We start from the raw sequence: 20,899 nt of genomic DNA, 5'->3' as shown, positions 1-20,899 counted from the left end.
TTGTTTTATTTCAATAACCACATTTATTTTTAAATTGCTGTTGTTTACAATTATGGTGGATATAACTGTTACTCAGTGAATGTTTTGTTTTACTAAGGCAATTTCAAGTTATTAATACAATACATTAAAATCGTTATTATTCTCATTATTTAAAACATCAGTTTATGAGTAAAGGAAACTGATCATTGTAAATGCAGCAAGGTGAGTAATAAACTGCCTCCATTGTGTTGGTTCAGATGATTTAACAACAATGCTGGATTGTAAATAAATATAAAACTATGAAGAGAATCCAGAAATAGGAAAACAAAGTTTTTATGCTGTTTTTGGATAATAATAATAATAATAATAATAATAATAATAATAATAATAATAATAATAGCATCAGTAATAAAACAAACAAATTAGATGGATGCAGTAACTGTGTCAATTAAATATGCGATTAAAACCAAGATTATTAGTTTTTCTCTCAATTAAATCGTGCAATTAGTTTTATCACTCGACAGCCCTAGTTTATATACAATATGTAAATATATTGCAACTACTAAATCTCCCACCTCCAGCTGGGTGGTAATAATTTTTTAATTTTTTTACATTTATACATGATTTAGTTGGGAGTCTTAACATGAGATCAATAATGAAACTTGCCATGAATTATTGTCAGCATTTTGCAATGATTGTGCCATTTAGAAGTTTTTCACTGTTTCTGCTAATTTAATATTTCAGTATGGTGTACCATGTTATTTGCTTCCTTTTCATAAAACTAAATATTGTAAAAAAAATTCAATATTTTTTACATTTATAAATGTTTACTGTTGATTTACATGCATGTTAAAAAGATGTCTGCATAAATACGACCCAATGCTTATTGTAAGAATGTAGAAGAAAAGCTGGCTCATTTGTTATTAGAGACACTGTTAAATGTTTAAACTACTTTCCAAACAGACTATTAAATAATCTTGACTGAATCCTCTTGGTTAAATTTGTGTGCCACTTATTTAACAAAATGCTATTGCTGTTATACCTTCTGACAGTCTTGAAGCAGTTAAGTTTAAAGAGGACATTATACTCTGCAAAGGCTATTAAACATATTGTATGGAATCAGAAAAAAGGGTAATTTAGTATGGATTCTGAAGGGATAAGACTGCTCTATTACAGAAGTTTTCCTTCTGAAAACATGACTTTAATGTCAGTGATACACTGGTGTATGTATTACCTTTAATAAGTTATTTTTCTGTCTGAAAGCAAGAACATAATTAACAATCAGTTTTGCAAAATGAGCAATATAGAAGTGAAATATTATAACAGGAATTATGATTAATATGTCTTCTGTTAAAGTCAGACAGGCACACCACATTGACTACATGCACATACATCAGAAGGATTTGATTTGTCCATTTACAACTGTAAGAAACAAAGACAACCAATATTAAACATTAAATATTACCTGTTCATTTAAGTTACACAATTTAAACTCCAATGTTATGGCTCTAAAGTTAGGACTACAAAATAGCACCAATGTTACCTTATTACTTTCCTAGCTTTTTTTTTTTTTTTTTTTAAATTAGGTTGTTCTAAAGTCTTTTAAATGCTATATGAGACGTTTATTTGTATAGTGACACGGGTGCCTTGATGTGGTCAAGACTGTCATGTCAGTGGAGTTAGTCCATTTTTCATTAAATGGAAAAGGTTGAGAAACAGCTTTCAAAGCTCAGTTTTGTAAAAGGAAAACAAACAATAAATCTAGACTATCACAGCAACGTGCAATTTAAAATGCAGGTCAATAAATACATTTATTAATTAACAGGGAGCAGAAATCAGAAGTATGAGTCAGTCTTGTGTTGATACCCTCTAAACAAGATTATTGCAAATGCAAACCAATTGAGTGTTCAAAACAGCAGACAGGATGTTAAACAACACTTCAACTCTCGTAGTATAAACACAACAAAATGATGACAGAGGTCACATTTTCTACTTTGCTGCATTTCTTTTATTTATTTTTACAATATAGTAACAGAATTAACAAATGTAAAGCTTTAAAAGTGAATATGCCGCGGTTCACCCAGCAGACATATCTTTGAGATTATACAATGCTCGACTCTTTTGTGCTATGAAACCGTTTCAATAGAAAATATGACACTAAACTAAGGATATAAAAGCAAAAAATAAACAAAAGCTACACAACAAATTCATTTTCAATATTCACCAGATTACGTTAGGTTGTTATCATAACCCAGGTTCCATGAAATAGGAATATTAACCATTACAAGTGGGTGTGTCCTTTTAAGACACCCAAACTGAAAACTCTATACCAAAGATTCTCGCTAGAGAACAGTGGCATTGCTGTGGCTCCACCCTGCAACCACAAAATAGCAGCACACCCTTCCTGCAATGCCATTTTCTTTCAAAGACTATGACCACGAACGCCACAAGCCGGAAGTTTATAGTTAATATTCCTATTTCAGGGAAACAGGATTGATACCTAACGTTTCCTTTCAAGTAGGCAATATTAACCATAACAAATAAGTATACCAAAGCTGTCACAAGGATATGGCATACAACCCAATTGCAAGCTAGGACCGCTTGTGCCACAGTAATGTTCCACACTGAAAAACAGAAGATGGACTCACCTCTAATGTTCGATCGTGAGGGTAGAATCCAGGATTCTGCAGGTCCATGACCTTCAGCCGACAGAACCTAGCAAACATATGGGAGGAAGCCCACGCTGCTGCACTGCATATGTTCTGGATAGGTGCACCGTGGAACAATGCCCATGAAGTCGCCCGACCCCTGGTGGAATGGCTGGTGAGCTTCTCAGTCAGGGGCAGATTGGCTAGTTCGTACGCAGTCTGTACCATGCCTGCTAACCATTTGGACAGACGCTGTTTAGACAGAGCTTGTACCTGGGACTTAGCCCCGTAACAAACAATCAGTTGTTCCGACTGCCTCCAGCTTTTAGTCCTCTCCACATAATATGCTAATGCCCACACTGGGCAAAGCATATGGAGCTGGCGATCCTTGTCAGATTGGAAAGGAGGGGAAAGGAAAGCCTCCAACTCCGCCAACTAATTAACGAGGAAAGCCGAGACGGTCTTCGGCAGGAAAGCTGGGTTACTATAAAGGGTATCCTTTGTTATGTTATAGACAAGCTTTTGAAATTGAAAATGCTTGCATTTCACTCACCAGCTTAGTGGAGGTGACTGCAAGCAAGAAGGCAGTCTTGGAAAACAAAAATGTAAGCTCAGCCGAATGCATGGGCTCAAATGGAGGTTTTGTCAATGCATTAAGCGTGACATTTAACCTCCAGTGAAGAACAAAATCCTTCACCAGTGGCCTAAGCCATCGGGTGCCTTTTAAAAATTGCCCTTCCAGGTAATTAATCAGTTTTCACATAGCACACCGCAATGGATGCCAAATAGACCTTTAGAATAGTGGGAAATTTCCCCTCATCAAAAAGGTCCTGTAAAAAATTGCAATTTAACTGTCATTGGGCATGTTGTGGGTTCAAACCCACAAGCCAAACACCATGTCTAGAACACACCCCATTTGTACCCATATTGGGAATGAGTAGAGGCTGCCCTAGCATTTTGTAAGGAGTCAGTCATGCTGTTTGATAACCCCAGATGGCTCATTTGCAGCCGTTCAGGGGCCAAGTCCAGTGCTGCAGACTTGATGGGTTGGGGTGCCACAGAGTGCCCCGTGCCTGTGCAGGTCGTGACGCATCGGCAGTTCCCATGGCTGACCGCTCAGGAGCTGCATCAGAAAGGAGAACTAGACTCTCGTGGGCCAGAGCAGGGCTATTAGGAGCACCCTGGCCCAGTCTTGTAGGATCTTCTCCAAACACAGTGGAAGCAGCGCAAGCGGTGGAAACGCATCCAGCAGACGTGCTGGCCACAGTTGTGCCATTGCATCTATCCCCAGGGGTCCCCCTTCTCCGTTTATGTAGAACCATAGATGACAATGTGCCGACTCCTGAAAACAAAGAAGTCCACCTCTGCCATCTCAAATCTCTCCCACAGGAGGCTGACTACCTTGGAATGGCCACGGTGGGACTAACCCAGCACAGATGAAACAGAAATACAGCTTGAAATATAAATAAATCACTTAAAAGCGCTAACAATAGGTATATCGAGACTATACTGTCTCCGGAGTAATCAGCACGGCTGAAAAAAGAAAATGGCTGGAAGGTCATGTTGCTATTTTGTGGTTGCCGGGTGCAGCCTCAGCAGCGCCACCCTCCTCTACCAAGAATCTTTGGCATAGAGTTTTCAGTTTGGGTGTCTTAAAGGGAAACACCCATTTATAATGGTTAATATTCCCTACTTGAAAGGGAACCTATTTTTAAACAAGACGATAAAACAGCATTTTTTTTTTTTTTAATCACTTTCTTTGTACAGCATCTACTTTTACAAATGACCATAAGCTCCAGTTCTAGTTACGATAAAATGATTCCGTTTTACATTCCATTATCCTATGGTTTCAGGGACCCTGATTAGCACTAATCTTGGACTACAGCGCTAATCAAGGTCTGTAAAACCACCCAAGAGTTCAGACTGGTTTACATCACAACTGCCCTATTTAAATGAACAATAATAAAAATCTATCATTTAAAAACAATGCCAACAACAATGTGCAACAAGTTTGAAAAGAGAAATAGCAAGGGCAGTTTTTCAATTATCCAAAGTGCAACCCGGGGCAGTGATGCATTTTAGTTGAAGATGGATATAAGGTTTGGGCTGACAGTGACCTCTACAGGTCACATTTGGTAAAGCAGCAAAAGCAGATTACTTCGAGGACACCTATGGTGTAACATTACCCGGCCCTATTTTAATCATATAAGCAGCAGTGAATTTAAACAGAGCTACCATTCAACTTATTAGAATAGAGCCCTTTGTGTAACATCATGTAAACACATGTTCCAACCGAGGTGTACATTTGCATTATTGTCCGAAATATTAAGTATGTGAAATTCCAGAGGGCCCTATTTTAATTCATATTTCAGTGCCTGCGTTATTCATTCACCACTTTTTTAGCTAATTAAAATTAACAGTGAAGACAAATAAGTACACCCCTACTAACAACAACGTCATGCATGTAAACAGTAAGAATTTGAATTGGGTAAACTCCCACTCTAGATCAACTATTAACATTCACATTGCTCATCTGACAAAGCCATTCTGGAAACGTACATTAACAGGTCTAAAAGGAGGCACGCTTTTTAAATTGCTTTGAACCAAAACATATCCAAACTGCTGTCAAACAGTGTAACATGTGGATGATAATTTAAAGATACAATTTGAATAATTTGATAAAACATGCTGAAAAACAAAATGAACTGAAAAACAGCCATATCCGTTTACAAAAAGGGCAAAATGTAGAAGCATAGTAAAAAAATAAGCTACTTCGTATAAATATTGCTTCCATAGGAACTTGGGGGAGGGGGGTTATTCCATCTATACACTTGCAGGAATGGTTCTCCAGGACAGAATTATACTACCATCTGAACACAGATCAGGGACATCCATGTTTTCTGTAACATGTTTCATATACCTTCAGATGCAAAATGGTGCACTTGGAAAGAGAACTAAAAAAAGCAGAAATTGCAACTTGCTTTCCAAGGTTCAAGAATATTAATACACAAGATCAGGTAAGGCTAACAGTAAGGGAGGCAAGGAGTATAGGGTTATTTCGGATCTGTTAATATCCACAAACTAGGGAACACGCTGTTAATGATGCCTTTTTGATGAACACCTACATAAATACCTATTCATATTCACAGTGAAAAACAAACAAATCCCATGCTTCTCGTAAGACACAAAGCTGGAGTTTTGTAAGCACAAGCATTTTTTTTTTCAAGATACTTAATATGTTTGACTAGGAGAAGCTAATGTGCCAAATCTTTTGACAATTAAATGTACCGATACACCAATAATCTACCCCGACAGTGCTTTGCATCACTGTTTCTTACATTTGTGATTTTTACCTAGGAGTATTCATTGAAAAATCTACTATGCAAGACAAGAAGGGGCTGTGCCACCCATATTTTAAATGTGTACTTTTATTCAACATAACACAATACCACATTTAGATTGTGGTGGTGTTGTTTGTATAGTTGTTAAAAATACCAGAGGTTGGTCATTCCTGGTTAAAATTAAACAATAATTAATAAGACTTGCCACAGAGAGAAAAAAAAAAAAAAAAAAAACAACGAGCGATATCAGAAAGGTTCTTCAAGGCATGCTCTTGGTATTTTTCTGGTTAAAATAAATAATAAAGCTGTGTTAACCATGTTTGTAATATAAGATGGTGTACATTTATAAAAGTACCACCGTTAGTTTCGGATAATCTATTGCTACCTTCAATAACATTTAGTCTAGACGACAGTCTTTTCTGTTTAAAAACACACTACACCTTCATAAGGCTCTCTGGTTTAACATATCCCTGACATAAGGCTACTTTACAAAACTACAAACTAATCGGCATACAGGATAATCCAAGACGCCTTATGATCGGGAGGTTTTAAATAGTAGTTTGTAGTTCCCTCATTCTACACGTCTGGCAGGCTGGCTAACTTCCTACAGGTCAAATAAAAAAAAAAAGACAGGTCAGAGAGATTGCTAAGGGAACTGCCGTTTCGTAATCTGCGACTCCAGATTCACATGGAGAGAAACTGGAATTACTAATGGTGCAACCCAATAAAGACTCTGCAGGTGAACTCCAGGCGACATTAAGCTTTACTAAATTCTCATACCTCTGAACATCAAGCCAAGGTTTCTGTGACGGGTGCACTCACTGACCATCATCTTATTTTTGAAAACTAAACTTTGCTGTGACCAAAATTGAGCTATGGAGTATCTTAGACATTCTTATAAGACTACCTCTGCCCAAGTATTTGGAATGTCTCATGAAGTTTTCTGTTCCCAAGAATATAGTTATTAATTATGTTTACTTTACAGGTTTCAGACCATAGTAATTAGTGCTTGCTCTATGGTAGGAGCCTTACTGCACACAACCCTGAAGCTGTAACAATATTGACCAGAACTGCATGGCGACCTTTGTGAGCTTTGGGACACGAAATTATCCTGGGCATCTGTTTCTCTGATTTGTTATTGTTAAAAAAAAAAAAAAAAAAAAAAAAGTGCTCGATTTATAAACAATTACATGTAATAACTTAAATGAACTCATTGACAAAACCATGTTTGCCACAAAACAAAGTAGCAAGACAACATTGTTTTTTTCACACATTACCCTAACCTAATGGTCTGTGACATTTCTCCTGAAAAAAGCACTGGAAAGGGATCATCTCTGCTCTATATACAAAGATTTCTCAGCTTCTTAAGCATGCTTTTAAACTGCTAGCTTTGTAAGCATGGTCCCTTCCATAGCTATTCTGTTTATTTTATTTATTTATTTTTGTTTAAGGTTAGGACAATGTAATCATGGCATTTAAACCCAGATACTTCATTGATAGTGCAAAATTGTTATCATCATAAATTAGTGTACTATCAGCTCCGCACCCAAGATTGCAGCATGTGCAATTTCAGATGTGACCATTTTGCTTGGTTGCCAAAGCAGATGGGACGTCAGAAGCCATTCGTAGTTGAGTTCTGCCCCCTCCATCAGTATAGCCGTTTCTCGTAACTGTGGAGACAGAGTACAGAGGATGGAACTAAGAAATAAGCTTAAAAAAAGCTTCTCTTTGTTGCATGCTTCATTTTTTACATATTACACACACACACACACACACACACACACAAATGACTCAAAATCACTTTCACATGGAGAAACATTTATCATGGCCTATACTGATTGATTTTCTAGTCAATGTTGTATTTATGGTCAAGGATTGTTTCCCAACTGCTTTAACCACTGCAAAATGCTCCACAGCCGTTACCAATTTCTGACTTTTTTTTTTTTCTTAATGCTTTTTCATGTCACTCTAAATGACTAAAGATTTAAAAAGATTGTAAAATTGCTTTTAGTGAAGATGATCTGCTTCTTACAAAATTAAAGCAGTGCAAGGAAAGACAGTTTGTTTGAAGATCAGTTTTGTGATCCGTAACCCCCTCCTTGATTTCAGACTATGCATAAAGCCCTTGTGGGGAGCTTTAAATGCAAAATTATTTCCATAGAGAGGCTACTTCTTGGTGCGTTATTTAGCATTATATATTCCAGTTCTTTTAAACTGTCATGGCTGTGGAATTGTATGTTTGCAGATCATATGGCTTTTCAGTGAATACAATTTTTTGACAACCAGTTTCAGGGACATTTTAAAATACAGACACGACCCACAATAAGAGGAAGGCACAGTACAGTGCCTAGAAGGTGGCTAATGTACTATTACTGAGAATGGTTGCTCTACAGAATTAACAAATTGACTGGTTTACTTACATGGCACAAAAGAATATCTATGATGAATGCATGAGTAAAAAAAAGAAAAAGAAGACATTTGATGTCTAATCATTAGCATTTTTTGACATCCCTCCACCAACATTAGTGATCATGGCAAAAAGCAAAATATCACAAGTGTTTTTCTTATTTTATTACATACATTAATAAATACATGTTTTATTGGGGCTGTATGCCATTAGTATCAGGAGATGGAGGTATGCATTGTAATGTAATTTTTGAACTCTAAAATCAAAAATACAAGTCAGATGGTTAATGATCTGGTTGACCATTTACATATCAGCTTTATATAAGCTTGTGCATGTCTTCTAAATAATCATACAATAAAAAACGATGAGCCTCCTTGCAAACAAAATCAATTTTTAATGGGCAAAATATCCAAAAATGGGAATCCTGCAATTTCAAACCAAAATGCAAACCATGTTTGAAATAGTATGCATCCTGGCACTGTACCAAATAGTGCTAAGCAAGAGCTTTAAAATGTATATAGAATATTCAAATAATTGTTTATGAAATTACTTAAAACAGACCAAACTTAAAAATATTGTGGACAGAATTGCAGCACCTGTTTAGGGGCTACAGAACAGATTACAGTACTTGAAAACTCAAATAAACAAAATAAAATAAATCAAATATTAGTCTTCAGACACACAAAAACACTGTACGTCACCTCTCACTGTAGTTTGTGTTTTTAAAAGCAAGGCTTGTAACTGTTTGTTCCCATTAATAAGCCTTATATCTCATTCATGAGTCTGTTAATTACAGTGTAATTAAATGTTGTATTCTGGATGAAATAGCACACACATTATTAGGTCTGCTCTTGAAGTTTTAGCAACACAAATAAATAAATAAATAAATAGATAAATAAAAAATTACTTGTCTTTTTTTTTAACGAGTACTGCTGGCCTTATAGATACTTTATGAAACAGTGTTTTGACAAAATAACAGCGTATACCCCTGTAACAGGGAGAGATCTGTGCTGACTCTGCTGGCGTGTTCACGGGCTGCAGGAAGAGGGCGGCAGTCGCCCAACAACCGCCTGTGAGTCATGGCAGTGACACGGGGAGGTGGGAAAGTGTGAGTGTGGACTTTCCCCCTCTCTGAATGGCCGAGAGGCGGGTCTTGGGTGATTGTCGGTCCTATAAAATAACGCTCTGTTGTTTCCTCAGGTCTGCCCACTTAGACGCACTAAGGGTGCGGACACTTTGATTCAGGACCGGGAATCAGCGAGACAGAGAGAGAGAGCGGGGAACCCTTGGGCAGACCCCGGCGTATTGTAAAAGAGCAGGCTAGATAGCCGACAGAGTAGGACGGTGATCCGGGTCGTGCGGGTAGCGGCGACCGGGATAACGCTGCCGAGTGCAGCACCTTTTATTTGTAGTTTTATTACTGTTTTATTTTCCCTTGTTCTTTTCGCCTTCTGTTTTCATTATTATTTCTTTGAGCACCTGCGAGTGCATTTGCTGTTCGTGTACCAGCTGTGGTATTTCCGTGGTGCTGTCTATCATCGTTGATAGGCAGCCCACGGTCAACAGTGCCCTCTACCGGAGGGAAAAATTACAGGGAAAGGAAAAGAGCCGGCCTAAAATAAAACTGGGCACCTGTGTGGTGTTTCCAAATACACCTGTCTGTCTCCTTGTCAGTGAATTACCCACACCCCTTCCACACCCCTAATAAATATGTCCTGCATGTTAAGGGAGCAAGTATTCCCTTTTTATAACACACCACGTTATAAAGAGCAGTTGGTTACCCATTGAAAGAAAAGGCCATTAATGAAACAAATCCACAATAAGCAAAGAACCTCCCCAGCCCAAATGCAAACAGAAATCAGCAAGACCAAGCTAACTGAAGCACCTCAGGGATATCACATTTTCACTGAACCCAAAATGGTAATTACTTCTACATGGTCAGTTTTGAAGAAACTCGCATGGGAATTGGTTGAAACAGACTAGTTTGACAAATCAGATGACATACAGAGATTGATTATGCAAATTCAGAACATTTAAAAAATTTAGCCTCAAGTTCATGCTTGTAACTATGCATCAGAGATTATAGTACGATGAACTAATGAATAGGTTTTCATAGATGTACTGCCTGCCACAAGCTGTCAAACACTTACGAATGAAGCCCGTGGATTCCTCCCTCTACTTGAGCAGACATGGTTCTCTTCTCAAATTTCAGCTCTCCTGAATACATCATGGAACTGTAACAAACGCAGGCGTTTAGCAATGATTTGGGGAATCAGTTGGTCATCCTATTTCAGAACAAATATGTACAACCGGTTTGCTCATCCTGCTTGGGTTTTTATTTATTTATTTATTTTTTTAATGAAGGTTAAATTGAACTTTTAAGTACACAGCCATTTTGTAAGAAACATACAGGACTCAATGTGCAAAAAGGAAATAAAAGTATAGACTTTTAACCATACCGTAGAATAGACAGGCTTTTAGCCCCAATGTCCTGACAGCCATGCTGGATTCCAGCAATCAGGTATGGGACAAACTTGTGAATGGACCCCTTGTCCTGGACGGATCCAGACACTCCCTGAGCAACTTTCACTTTGTCCCCCTCACTGCACAATGAGAAAGAAGTCATTCTGGATAAACAATTGGTGTTTAAAAAATAATAATAAAAATAATAAAAATCTCATATATATATATATATATATATATATATATATATATATATATATATATATATATATATATATATATATATAGTAAGACAGCAGGGAGGGGGTTAAAATTCCTCCCTGCTAAACATGTGAAACTGCACTGTGGGTGAATGGGCTAAGGGTTTTTGAATTGTTTTAATTGTTTTTATTGTTTAGTTAATCCCCTGCACCTGGTGCTAATTGTAAATTGGAGCCAGGTGCAGGGTATTTAAGAGAGGCAGCCAGTCTGTTCTAGGCTGCTGAGTGGAGAGCCTGACTGTATGTGTGTGAGAGCAGTCATTGTGTTTAGCCCGTGTGTTATGGTCTTTGTTTTGCAGGTAAATGGCTTAGCCGTCCTGCGTATTAGTCAGGGACATATTAATGTTTAGTTAGAGATCCAGGAGAGAGCTAGGTGTTTGTTTCTGTTTTGTTGGTTTTGTTATATTCATTGGTGTTTATTAAAAATAGCGTGAAAGCGCTTTCACTCTACTTTCACGGCTAAGCCGTTTACCTGCAAAACAAACACCATAACACACAGGCTAAACACAATGACTTACTTTGCAACGACTGCTCTCACACACACACACAGTCGGGCTCTCCACTCAGCAGCCTAGAACAGACTGGCTGCCTCTCTTAAATACCCTGCACCTGGCTCCAATTTACAATTAGCATCAGGTGCAGGGGATTAACTAAACAATAAAAACAATTAGCACAATTCAAAAAACCTTAGCCCATTCACCCACAGTGCAGTTTCACATGTTTAGCAGGGAGGAATTTTAACCCCCTCCCTGCTATCTTACTATATATATATATATATATATATATATATATATATATATATATATATATATATATATATATACACACACACACACACACACACACACACACACACATATATATATACACATATACATATACATACACACACACACACACATAAACATACATACATACATATATAAACAAACATTGCTGGCTTACCTGAAATATCGTTTCTGGCTGCTACTGTTTTTCTCCATTGCATCGAGGGAACCCATCCCACGATATTTCTTTAGTCTCACACCATCGGAGAAGAAGTACTCTCCTGGTGCCTCTGTGGTAGCTGCCAGAAGTGATCCCATCATCACTAGGAAAAAGGAAGAGCCAATTATTACCAGGGCACAGCCAGGGGCAACAGAAGACACTGGAACCAGGACAGCACCTGTACCTTCATTGTTTTTTTCCTTTTTGCAACTATGGGGATTAATTATTACAGCACTTGGTTAAAATAAATTGTTGACGAAGAAACACATTACAATTACGGACAAATAAACATTCATTATTTTTTGTAATTTAGTATGGTGAAACACAATGAAGCACACAGATCCAGCTTCTGTGAAAATCATAAAATACCTGTAGAAGCTCCAAGTGCAAGAGCCTTCACTACATGTCCCACTGTCTGAATTCCACCATCTGCAACAACAGGAACCCCAAAACGACGGGCATACTCGGCTACTTTATATACTGCTGTACCTTGGGGTCGGCCACAAGCCATAACTAGAATTGAACAAACAATATTGAAATCAAGAGAACTGGAATGCAAAACATAATTAATTCAGACATTTAATGTTATTTCATAACCAAAACTAGACAAAATGAAAACGGCATTTTAGAAAAGACAAGGGTACACTTTTAAAGGATGTTTTGCATGGACTCAGGACAACAGTCATTGCAGAAGCCTTTTCTTCCATGCATTTTAAAAAGCTTTATGGGGTGTTGTTTGACCAACCATATATTTTCAGAGCCATACTCCCAGTCTAACAACATTACAAGTTCCACCTTCAAAAGACACTCACCTTCCTGCGTGATGCAAATGGAGCCACACCCCATTCCAACTCTGAGAGCATCCACACCTGCATCTATTAGATTTTTAGCCTGTGCTGCAGTTACCACTGTAAGCAGAGAAGATACAAACTGAATTTTAAGGCAACCTTCTTTGTTTGTGTTCTTTCTTTCTGGGGAACAACACATTAATTATTCCTTTCAAAACACCACCTAATGGACAAGCACATGTTATTTACTTATAAACTCAAACATTTATTAAAAAATTATTGAGTGAGCATGACAGAGGACCAGGTCTACTGTTATTATTTTAATATTTAATTACTGCAGTTCATAAAATAAATACAAAATCATGCGAGTAGGAATGTTGACAAGTTAATACATTTGAATATAAAAAGCACCACAATGATATGGAAAGCAGTGTGGAAAGGGAAAGACTTTTGCATATGCTTTGAAAAATATTGCCAGTAACTCACCATTCCCACCGACAACCTGCAGTTCAGGGTATTTTTGTCTGATGTAATGTATCATGTTAATCTGATAAACCGAATTGCCCTGCGATGAGTCCTGGAAAAAATAAGAACATAAAATTATGGGGGTGAATCAAAGTATTTCATAAGTTACTTTGAATCCAAAGGAGTAGACATGCACTATCTCTCAGCAGGAATGTATGCTTTAACCAGAGCTGCTTCAGATTCACATCAGCATCGGTTCACATGTCTCGCTATTTTAAAATGAACACAATGGAAAGCCAAAAAGGGAGCAATGAAGGGACATTTGGTCAATAAGCTCTCTGCAAAAGGTTCCTGTTGAGAAGACTGCTTTTAACAAAATTAGCCATTAGGGTTTTTCTGAATAATATAGGAGGTGTGATCTAGTTTATGTGCTATCAAAAGAAAGCTCAACATTCAAAAGGAAAAATTCACAGACCATATGTTCTTGGCTCTTGTAGCCATCGCCTTCAAATATTTCATTTTCATTTTTTAAAATTAATTTTACCTTTATTTTAACAGATAAGAAAATTAAGAACAAATTCTCATTTACAACAAAGATCTGGTCAAAAGGTAAACATCACAGCATACACATGCATCAGACAATAGTGAATTCAGATTCAGAATTCCGATTAAAAACATCCTCAGAAACAAATCTCCGATTCAAAATTCATTCCATCATAAGCAGCTGCAAACAAATGGATTACACAGAAAAAAAAAGAACACTCTGGGAAGAACCAATCTAATAAATGAATTTGATCTTAACCCTTTGCGGTCCTATGTCAGACCAGGTCTGACATTACAATTTTCCCTTTCCAGTCCGATGTCGAAAAAAAAAAATTTAAAACAGCGTGTGTAAAAATAAATTGGACCCGACGCGCCTGACAAGCGCTGAATAAAATGGACTACAAAGGCTTAAATTGTAAACTGATGCAGAAAAGTGTAATAGGTTGCACAGATATAGTGGGGTTTTCCCAGTCCGGGTTCTATAAACTAACCTAAGCCAATGATCCAATCACCTAGTGTGCAATGAAGGCCATTCAACCATAATATAAAGATCGTAGTGATGAGTAAGGTAAGAAGCACCAGTTATATATCTTATAGCAGAATGGTATAAAGCATCAAGCTTCCCCATAGCAGCTTTTGAGGCCATTGTGTAGACAACATCACCATAATCCAGTATTGGAAGAACAGACATCTGGACTAGAGTATATCTAGTGGAATGTATATGAATCATGTATGGCTTGAAAGAAAGTTATACTGGCAGGCGTCCAATGTTCACTAATAATTCTGGGCAGAGAGAACACGGCTCTAATCATGCAAATGTCAGACAACAGAGACTGGTTATTTCGAAAACTTGTCATTACAGATCAGACACCAATACTCACTAATCACTTCTACCAGACAGCTGTGTATATATCCAGATTAACTAAAACTATGGTGGGCACACAGGAAAATCCCAGAGAAGATGGTTCTTCAGGGGTAAGTATGAAGATTACCAGTGGAAAAAAATTACAGTTCAGCAGCTTATAACGTACCAATTATTTGCACATGCATACATGCCTGCATGCACACCCAGTGCAGGTAATCCACCACCTTAAACAAACTGTTAATTTGCCATATGCATCAATTAGTAAAGGACTAGTTTTTTTTGTCAGTACCCACCAGAACCACCACATCCACGCCCGCCTGCAGTAGCAGGTCCAGCCTGTATTTGTCATCTTCCCTGGTCCCTATGGCTGCCCCACACAACAGTTGTTTACGGGAGTCCTTGGATGCCAGAGGGTAGTCCCGGTTCTTCTTCAGGTCTGTCCGAGCAATGATTGCAACCAATTGGTCACTGTCATTCACAATGGGCAGCTTTCCTAGATGGAACCAGAAAAAAAAAATGGGTAGAACTTTCAGCAAGATGCAACAAAACATCCCTTTTTAAAAACAGTTTCTACAACTGCTATAACCCCTCCAATTAATCTGTTAATCAGAGCAGCCCTAATCAATCTCTCTCGAAATATAGATATAGATAGATAGATCATTTTTACACCCACACACAGTACAGAGTCAATTTTCCTAACTCATTGTATGGATAATCGAAAAGGTATTAATAACAATTTCTGTACCTTTAATAATGTATAGAATAAAGTTAACATACACAAGTACTTATTACACAAGTAACTACTAATAATGATGATACATAGCTAGTAAATCAATTCTATCACATGAAGCATACACAATTACAAAGCTTTACAAATCATTAAATTAATGCAATTCAGTAAAACTTTAACACCTACAGCTGAGGTAATGAAATACGGTAATTAAACATACCACATACCAAACTTTAAAAATCAAAGAATACAATTCAGTACAACTTTGACATATTACAGGGTCACTCCATGCCAATTCAACCAGTGCCGTTGCCCGTCTGCTTCAAATTTTCTTAGAAAACGTCAAGGGGGGTTTTCAGACACGCCGAGTTCAGTCTAGGTGCTGTAGGAATTTCACACACAGACTTCTTACCTTTCTTGCTGCGCTGTAAAATGTCATTTGCTTCTTTCAGAGTGACACCCGCAGGAGCAACAACCAAATCTTCCCGCTTTGTCATCACCTGAAAAAGGCAGAGATCTCATAATGTTTGTGCCGTTTAAAAAATGTGGTTACATCAACAAATGGTCTAGTTGTTTAAAACTTTTAAAGTTTAATGCTTTAGAATGTGTCTCTATTGTAAATTTTGCTTTGGGGCAAATGTATTTGTTGCAAATACAGATTTAAGCTTTAAACTTGATCTGTGTAACCAAAAGACTTGGTGAAACTCTGGATGAACATGTACTCAATTTCTTATTTTCATATAAAAATACATGCCTTTATAGCAAGCAATTAACTGATCATAAACCTGGTTTTCGGATCAATTTATTGTTATAACGTGATATTTATTCAAGTGTTGGTGGACTCTTTATTTACACTATTTAACTCTATGCAGTTTTTATTTTTTTCTCACTGCAACATATTTGTCTGTACCTTACTTAGGGGTGTATCATACTCCTTCTCAGTCTGAAAGTCAATATCCCTGGATGTGACAATCCCCACCAAATTGCTCCCCATTTTCCCAGTCTCAGTGATAGGAATTCCAGAGAATCCATGGCGGTTTTTAGCTTCGAAGACATCCCCCACAGTGTGGCGAGGACTCATCACCACGGGGTCAGTAATGAACCCTTGTTCAAATTTCTAAAAAATAAATAAAGAATTAATAATAATAATAATAATAATAATAATAATAATAATAATAATAAATGCGTTACATATAAATATCTACATTACAGGTCTAACCATCCCACAGCTCTGAAATGTACTTGGAGCAAGAAAACATATTACAAATGCCCAGTCAAAATTGAAATTTATGATCAGCGGATACTTGCCTTAACTTTACGAACTTCATTGGCCTGGAACTCTGGTGTGCAATTGTGATGGATGATCCCAATACCTCCCATAAGCTGAGAAACATAAAAACAACCAAAAGCATGGAACAAATCCATAGTATTAAATTATTCAGCATACACAATATCATGAATATGTCTGTTAAATACATACATTGCCTTAACAGCATTTATGAAAGATGCTGCTTCAATATATTTCTGCTGAATCAGTTCACAACGACAACATAGTATTTGCTACACACACCTGGTAAAAACACGATTTCTAAACAAATATCATAACATTCCAACAATGTGTAAGAAACTGTGTCCTTTTAAATCTCTATTCACACTGAAGTGATTCACTTACTGCCATTGCAATAGCCATGCTGGACTCTGTGACAGTGTCCATTGGAGAGGAGATCAGGGGTGTTTTCAGGGTGATTTTCCTGGTAAGAGCAGAGGTCAAATCCTAAGTGGAAGAATAATTATTCAATTCAAATGCAGGACTTGTTTCACATTATTTAATGTACATATGGTGACTCACTTTCACAAAAACACAAGGTCCTCTGTTCCCCAATATTGGGAAACTGTCAACTCCATAGTACAGTTATGACATATGGAAATTACCCCTTGCCCAGAACATGTCAAATAAATAAATACATAAATAAAAACTTTGCTAAATTAAGGCGGCATATCAAGGCATTAATAACACCGTGTAACAATTTTTTTTTTTTTTTTTGTTCCTGGGTAGTAAGTGTTATTTCCCAATTGCTTGTGCCTCAAAAGTACAGAAAATGGCTATTATTCCCCACAAACTTTGCTTTTGTGACCAGGACAGTGATATTTCAAAATATCACTGTTTCCAATGGGAAAATGGGAAAATGTGTGTCTTTTCGTTCACATAAAGTCAGAAAAAAACAACATATGAATCCAAATTAACATGTATTTATATTAAAGTAATACAAAAATGACTACAAAAGATTTAGAAGTGTGTAGTTTTTCGAGATTTACGATTATACTTTATTTACTTTATATCTTATACCTGTATATCTTTTGTAGTCATTTTTGTATTACTTTAGTATAAATACATGTTAACTTGGATTCATATGTTGTTTTTTTCTGACTATGTGAATGAAAAGACACATTTGCCCGTTTTCCCATTGGAAATAGTGATATTTTGAAATATCACTGTCCTGGTCACAAAAGCAAAGTTTGTGGGGAATAGCCATTTTCTATACTTTTGAGGCATAAGCAATTAGGAAATAACACTTACTACCCAGGAACAAAAATTGTGTTACATAGTGTAACCATTATGATATGAAGCATCGTATTGGTTACATACAAAAAAGGAAGATTACAACAATTACAATTATACTACAAATAAATACTGGCAATTACAAAAAAAATAAATAAAATATCAAATCATGACTCCCAGAATCTAACTCCGAGACACAATTTCAAATATGTGCTTTTTTTTTTTTTTAAGAATCGCATACAACTGGATAAGTGGTTTTCCAGATACAGTATCCACTACTTACACCGTTCTGGGTTATTTTGGGCAGCTGTTTATATCGGACAAATAGCGTTTGCTGTTTGCCATTCCCATTAATTTCCATAGCAGAGGCATCATTTATACCTTGTTAAGCACGCCGTATATTTTGGGCAAACTCAGCTCTTTGGATCTCATTATGTGCTATTCACACAGATTTAAATAACAAACACACTGCTTAGTACTGTAGGAAGCTCTTACTAATCCACAAATCAGCTGTTTTCACCTCATTACCTTGCCATTCACATAGATTTCAATAAAAACGGCAGCACTTTACTGTAGTAAAAAAGCTTGACAGATCTATCAGTCAGCTGCTTGCACATCGTTACTGAGCGATTACTCCTGTACTGTACCTTGGCAATTTAATCCCTGTATGCACTGTCAGGCTTAGTTACAGTCTGAAAAAACAGCACAGACTGCAACAGCAAGCAAGCATGGCTGGAAAGAGAAAAGCGATGAGCATCACCACGAAAATTCAGTGCAAATAAAATGTTTGATAGATGCTGTGCGCTTGCTAAAGCATGCTTGGAACTCTGTCAATCAACAAACAATGCCACGTTGCTTCAAAAAGCTGGGGACAATGTGGGAATGGACCTGACACTATGTAACACAATTTTTGTTTTTGTCTTTTCGTTCACATAAAGTCAGAAAAAAACAAAATATGTTTACAGTATAATCGTAAATCTCGGAAAACTACTCACTTCTAAATCTTTTGTAGTCATTTTTGTATTACTTTAGTATAAATACATGTTAATTTGGATTCATATGTTGTTTTCTTCTGACTTTATGTGAACGAAAAAGACACAAATTTGCCCGTTTTCCCATTGGAAATAGTGATATTTTTAAATATCACTGTCCTGGTCATAAAAGCAAAGTTTGTGGGGAATAATAGCCATTTTCTATACTTTTGAGGCATAAGCAATTAGGAAATAACACTTACTACCCAGGAACAACAAAAAAAAAAAAAAAAATTGTTACACAGTGTTATGGACTGATCAGAGAATACATGCATCCACACGGCTCACGGCTAGTCTGTCACAAGCATTAACACCCTGTATCTTTCTGAACAAAGGATTTAGGGCAGCGCCCAATAAAAGATGAGTCTCAGTAATATAGTACATTAATTGTTACAGCTGTGTATAACTGTATTTAAAACAGGATTAATTTATCTGCCTTTTTCCATATCCGCTTAAGGCCACTATGCAATTTTGGTGCAATCCGATCTCATGTGATTGGATTGCAGCCCGTGATTGCATGGCTATCGCATCATTACTGCGCCATGCAATCGAGCTCGATCGGATTGCATCCCATCACAAGCTAGTGAGCCGGGCTCTCTTTTCATGCAATCAGATGCGATCGCCCTGGACCAGTAACCAATCGCTGACCAAGGTGGAGTCACATGACAACATTTACGCTGACAGGAAAGAACTTGAACTTGACAGGAGAGAGCTGGAGAAGCAATTTCCTGCTCTACTCCTGTACTCATAGTCATACACATGAAACTGGTAAAAGTTTTCTATGAACGTGCAAGTTCACAAGCACCTCACAAATTTAACTCTTTCCGTTAAACCCTGTCCGACATCAAAAAGACATCAAGCACAGGTCACTTTTTCTAAGAAAAAAGCCAAAACAACCTTTCAATGCCACAGTGAGAACACTAGAAGTTGAAAAAAAAAAGGGAGCGGATCTGAGCAATACACAGTCCCTTCATCTCAGACATAACACATTCATAAACAAACAAGACAGCTGCTTCCAGATCCAGCGCTCAAAGGATATCAGACATTCGCCAAGCTTTTAGAGATGTTACAGTAATAAAATAATGACCTGGACAGCATTATTGAGGAGTTTGGTGATAAAACAAGTGATCAAGAGATGATTTACCAGTATGCACTACAATGAAGAGGTATGTGATAAGTACAGCAAACAAGGGGTGGGACCGGGCTAGAGATGCAGTACGGAGTGTCCTGTTGACATGCAGTGCCTTTTATATCTGTTTTACTGTGAATAAAATTACTTTTAAAACAGTGTGTAAAATAAACAGCATGTGTGAAAATAAATTGGACCTGACGCGCCTGACAGGTGCTGAATAAACTGACCACAAAGGATTTAACATTTTAATAAAAATAATTGAAGGGTAAATAAAAACTACACAGTATGCTTCTCACAAGAAGCATTCTCAAAACAAAACTATCAACATTGTCCACATGAGCCAACAGAAAAAGCAGTTCATATTCAGGGTATTTCAAAGCATCATACTCTCTGTGCACATTCTTAATTTCTGAGTTTAACCACTTGACTGCTTCACTTCACTGCTACAGTACAGTTCTCAATTTAACTACAATCTAGCATTTTAATGCATCACAATTATTTTGTAGATTTTGTTCACAAAGTAGTATAGAAATAAACAAACAAACAAAATGATGTGAACATAAGGTAAAGCACAACCAGTTCTCTCCAATGATGTTATCAAGCTTCTTGTATTTCATTAGTTCCCAGTGTCTCAATGGCCAATTGTGAATATACTGCAAGTGCTAACTAGAGAATGGGTCATACAAATACTAAAAAAATC

The 20,899-nt window shown here is 37.0% G+C and overlaps 1 protein-coding gene across 3 annotated transcripts in view; it reads right to left on the bottom strand.

The window, feature by feature from the left end:
* Window positions 1–1,334: 1,334 nt before the first annotated feature.
* LOC121319901 (inosine-5'-monophosphate dehydrogenase 1a) overlaps window positions 1,335–20,899 on the bottom strand; it is a 41,082-nt gene continuing 21,517 nt past the window's right edge. Inside the window, exons 4-16 of one of the 3 annotated variants that reach the window (XM_041257845.1) lie at window positions 17,149–17,250; window positions 16,785–16,859; window positions 16,387–16,593; window positions 15,889–15,976; window positions 15,040–15,239; window positions 13,360–13,450; window positions 12,898–12,993; window positions 12,455–12,598; window positions 12,044–12,188; window positions 10,835–10,978; window positions 10,526–10,609; window positions 8,389–8,405; window positions 1,338–7,638 (exon numbers count right to left, since the gene is read on the bottom strand). In XM_041257845.1, the coding sequence (XP_041113779.1) occupies window positions 7,538–7,638; window positions 8,389–8,405; window positions 10,526–10,609; window positions 10,835–10,978; window positions 12,044–12,188; window positions 12,455–12,598; window positions 12,898–12,993; window positions 13,360–13,450; window positions 15,040–15,239; window positions 15,889–15,976; window positions 16,387–16,593; window positions 16,785–16,859; window positions 17,149–17,250 (1,494 nt within the window). In that variant the 3' untranslated portion in view covers window positions 1,338–7,537. Of the gene's footprint in view, window positions 7,639–8,388; window positions 8,406–10,525; window positions 10,610–10,834; window positions 10,979–12,043; window positions 12,189–12,454; window positions 12,599–12,897; window positions 12,994–13,359; window positions 13,451–15,039; window positions 15,240–15,888; window positions 15,977–16,386; window positions 16,594–16,784; window positions 16,860–17,148; window positions 17,251–20,899 lie in introns of all 3 variants that reach the window. The other 2 variants (XM_041257849.1, XM_041257848.1) reach the window with 2 other exon arrangements.

Source organism: Polyodon spathula, chromosome 8 (genome assembly GCF_017654505.1).
Source record: "Polyodon spathula isolate WHYD16114869_AA chromosome 8, ASM1765450v1, whole genome shotgun sequence".
Lineage (NCBI taxonomy): Eukaryota > Metazoa > Chordata > Actinopteri > Acipenseriformes > Polyodontidae > Polyodon > Polyodon spathula.
This window is presented reverse-complemented; position numbering and strand designations above follow the sequence as displayed.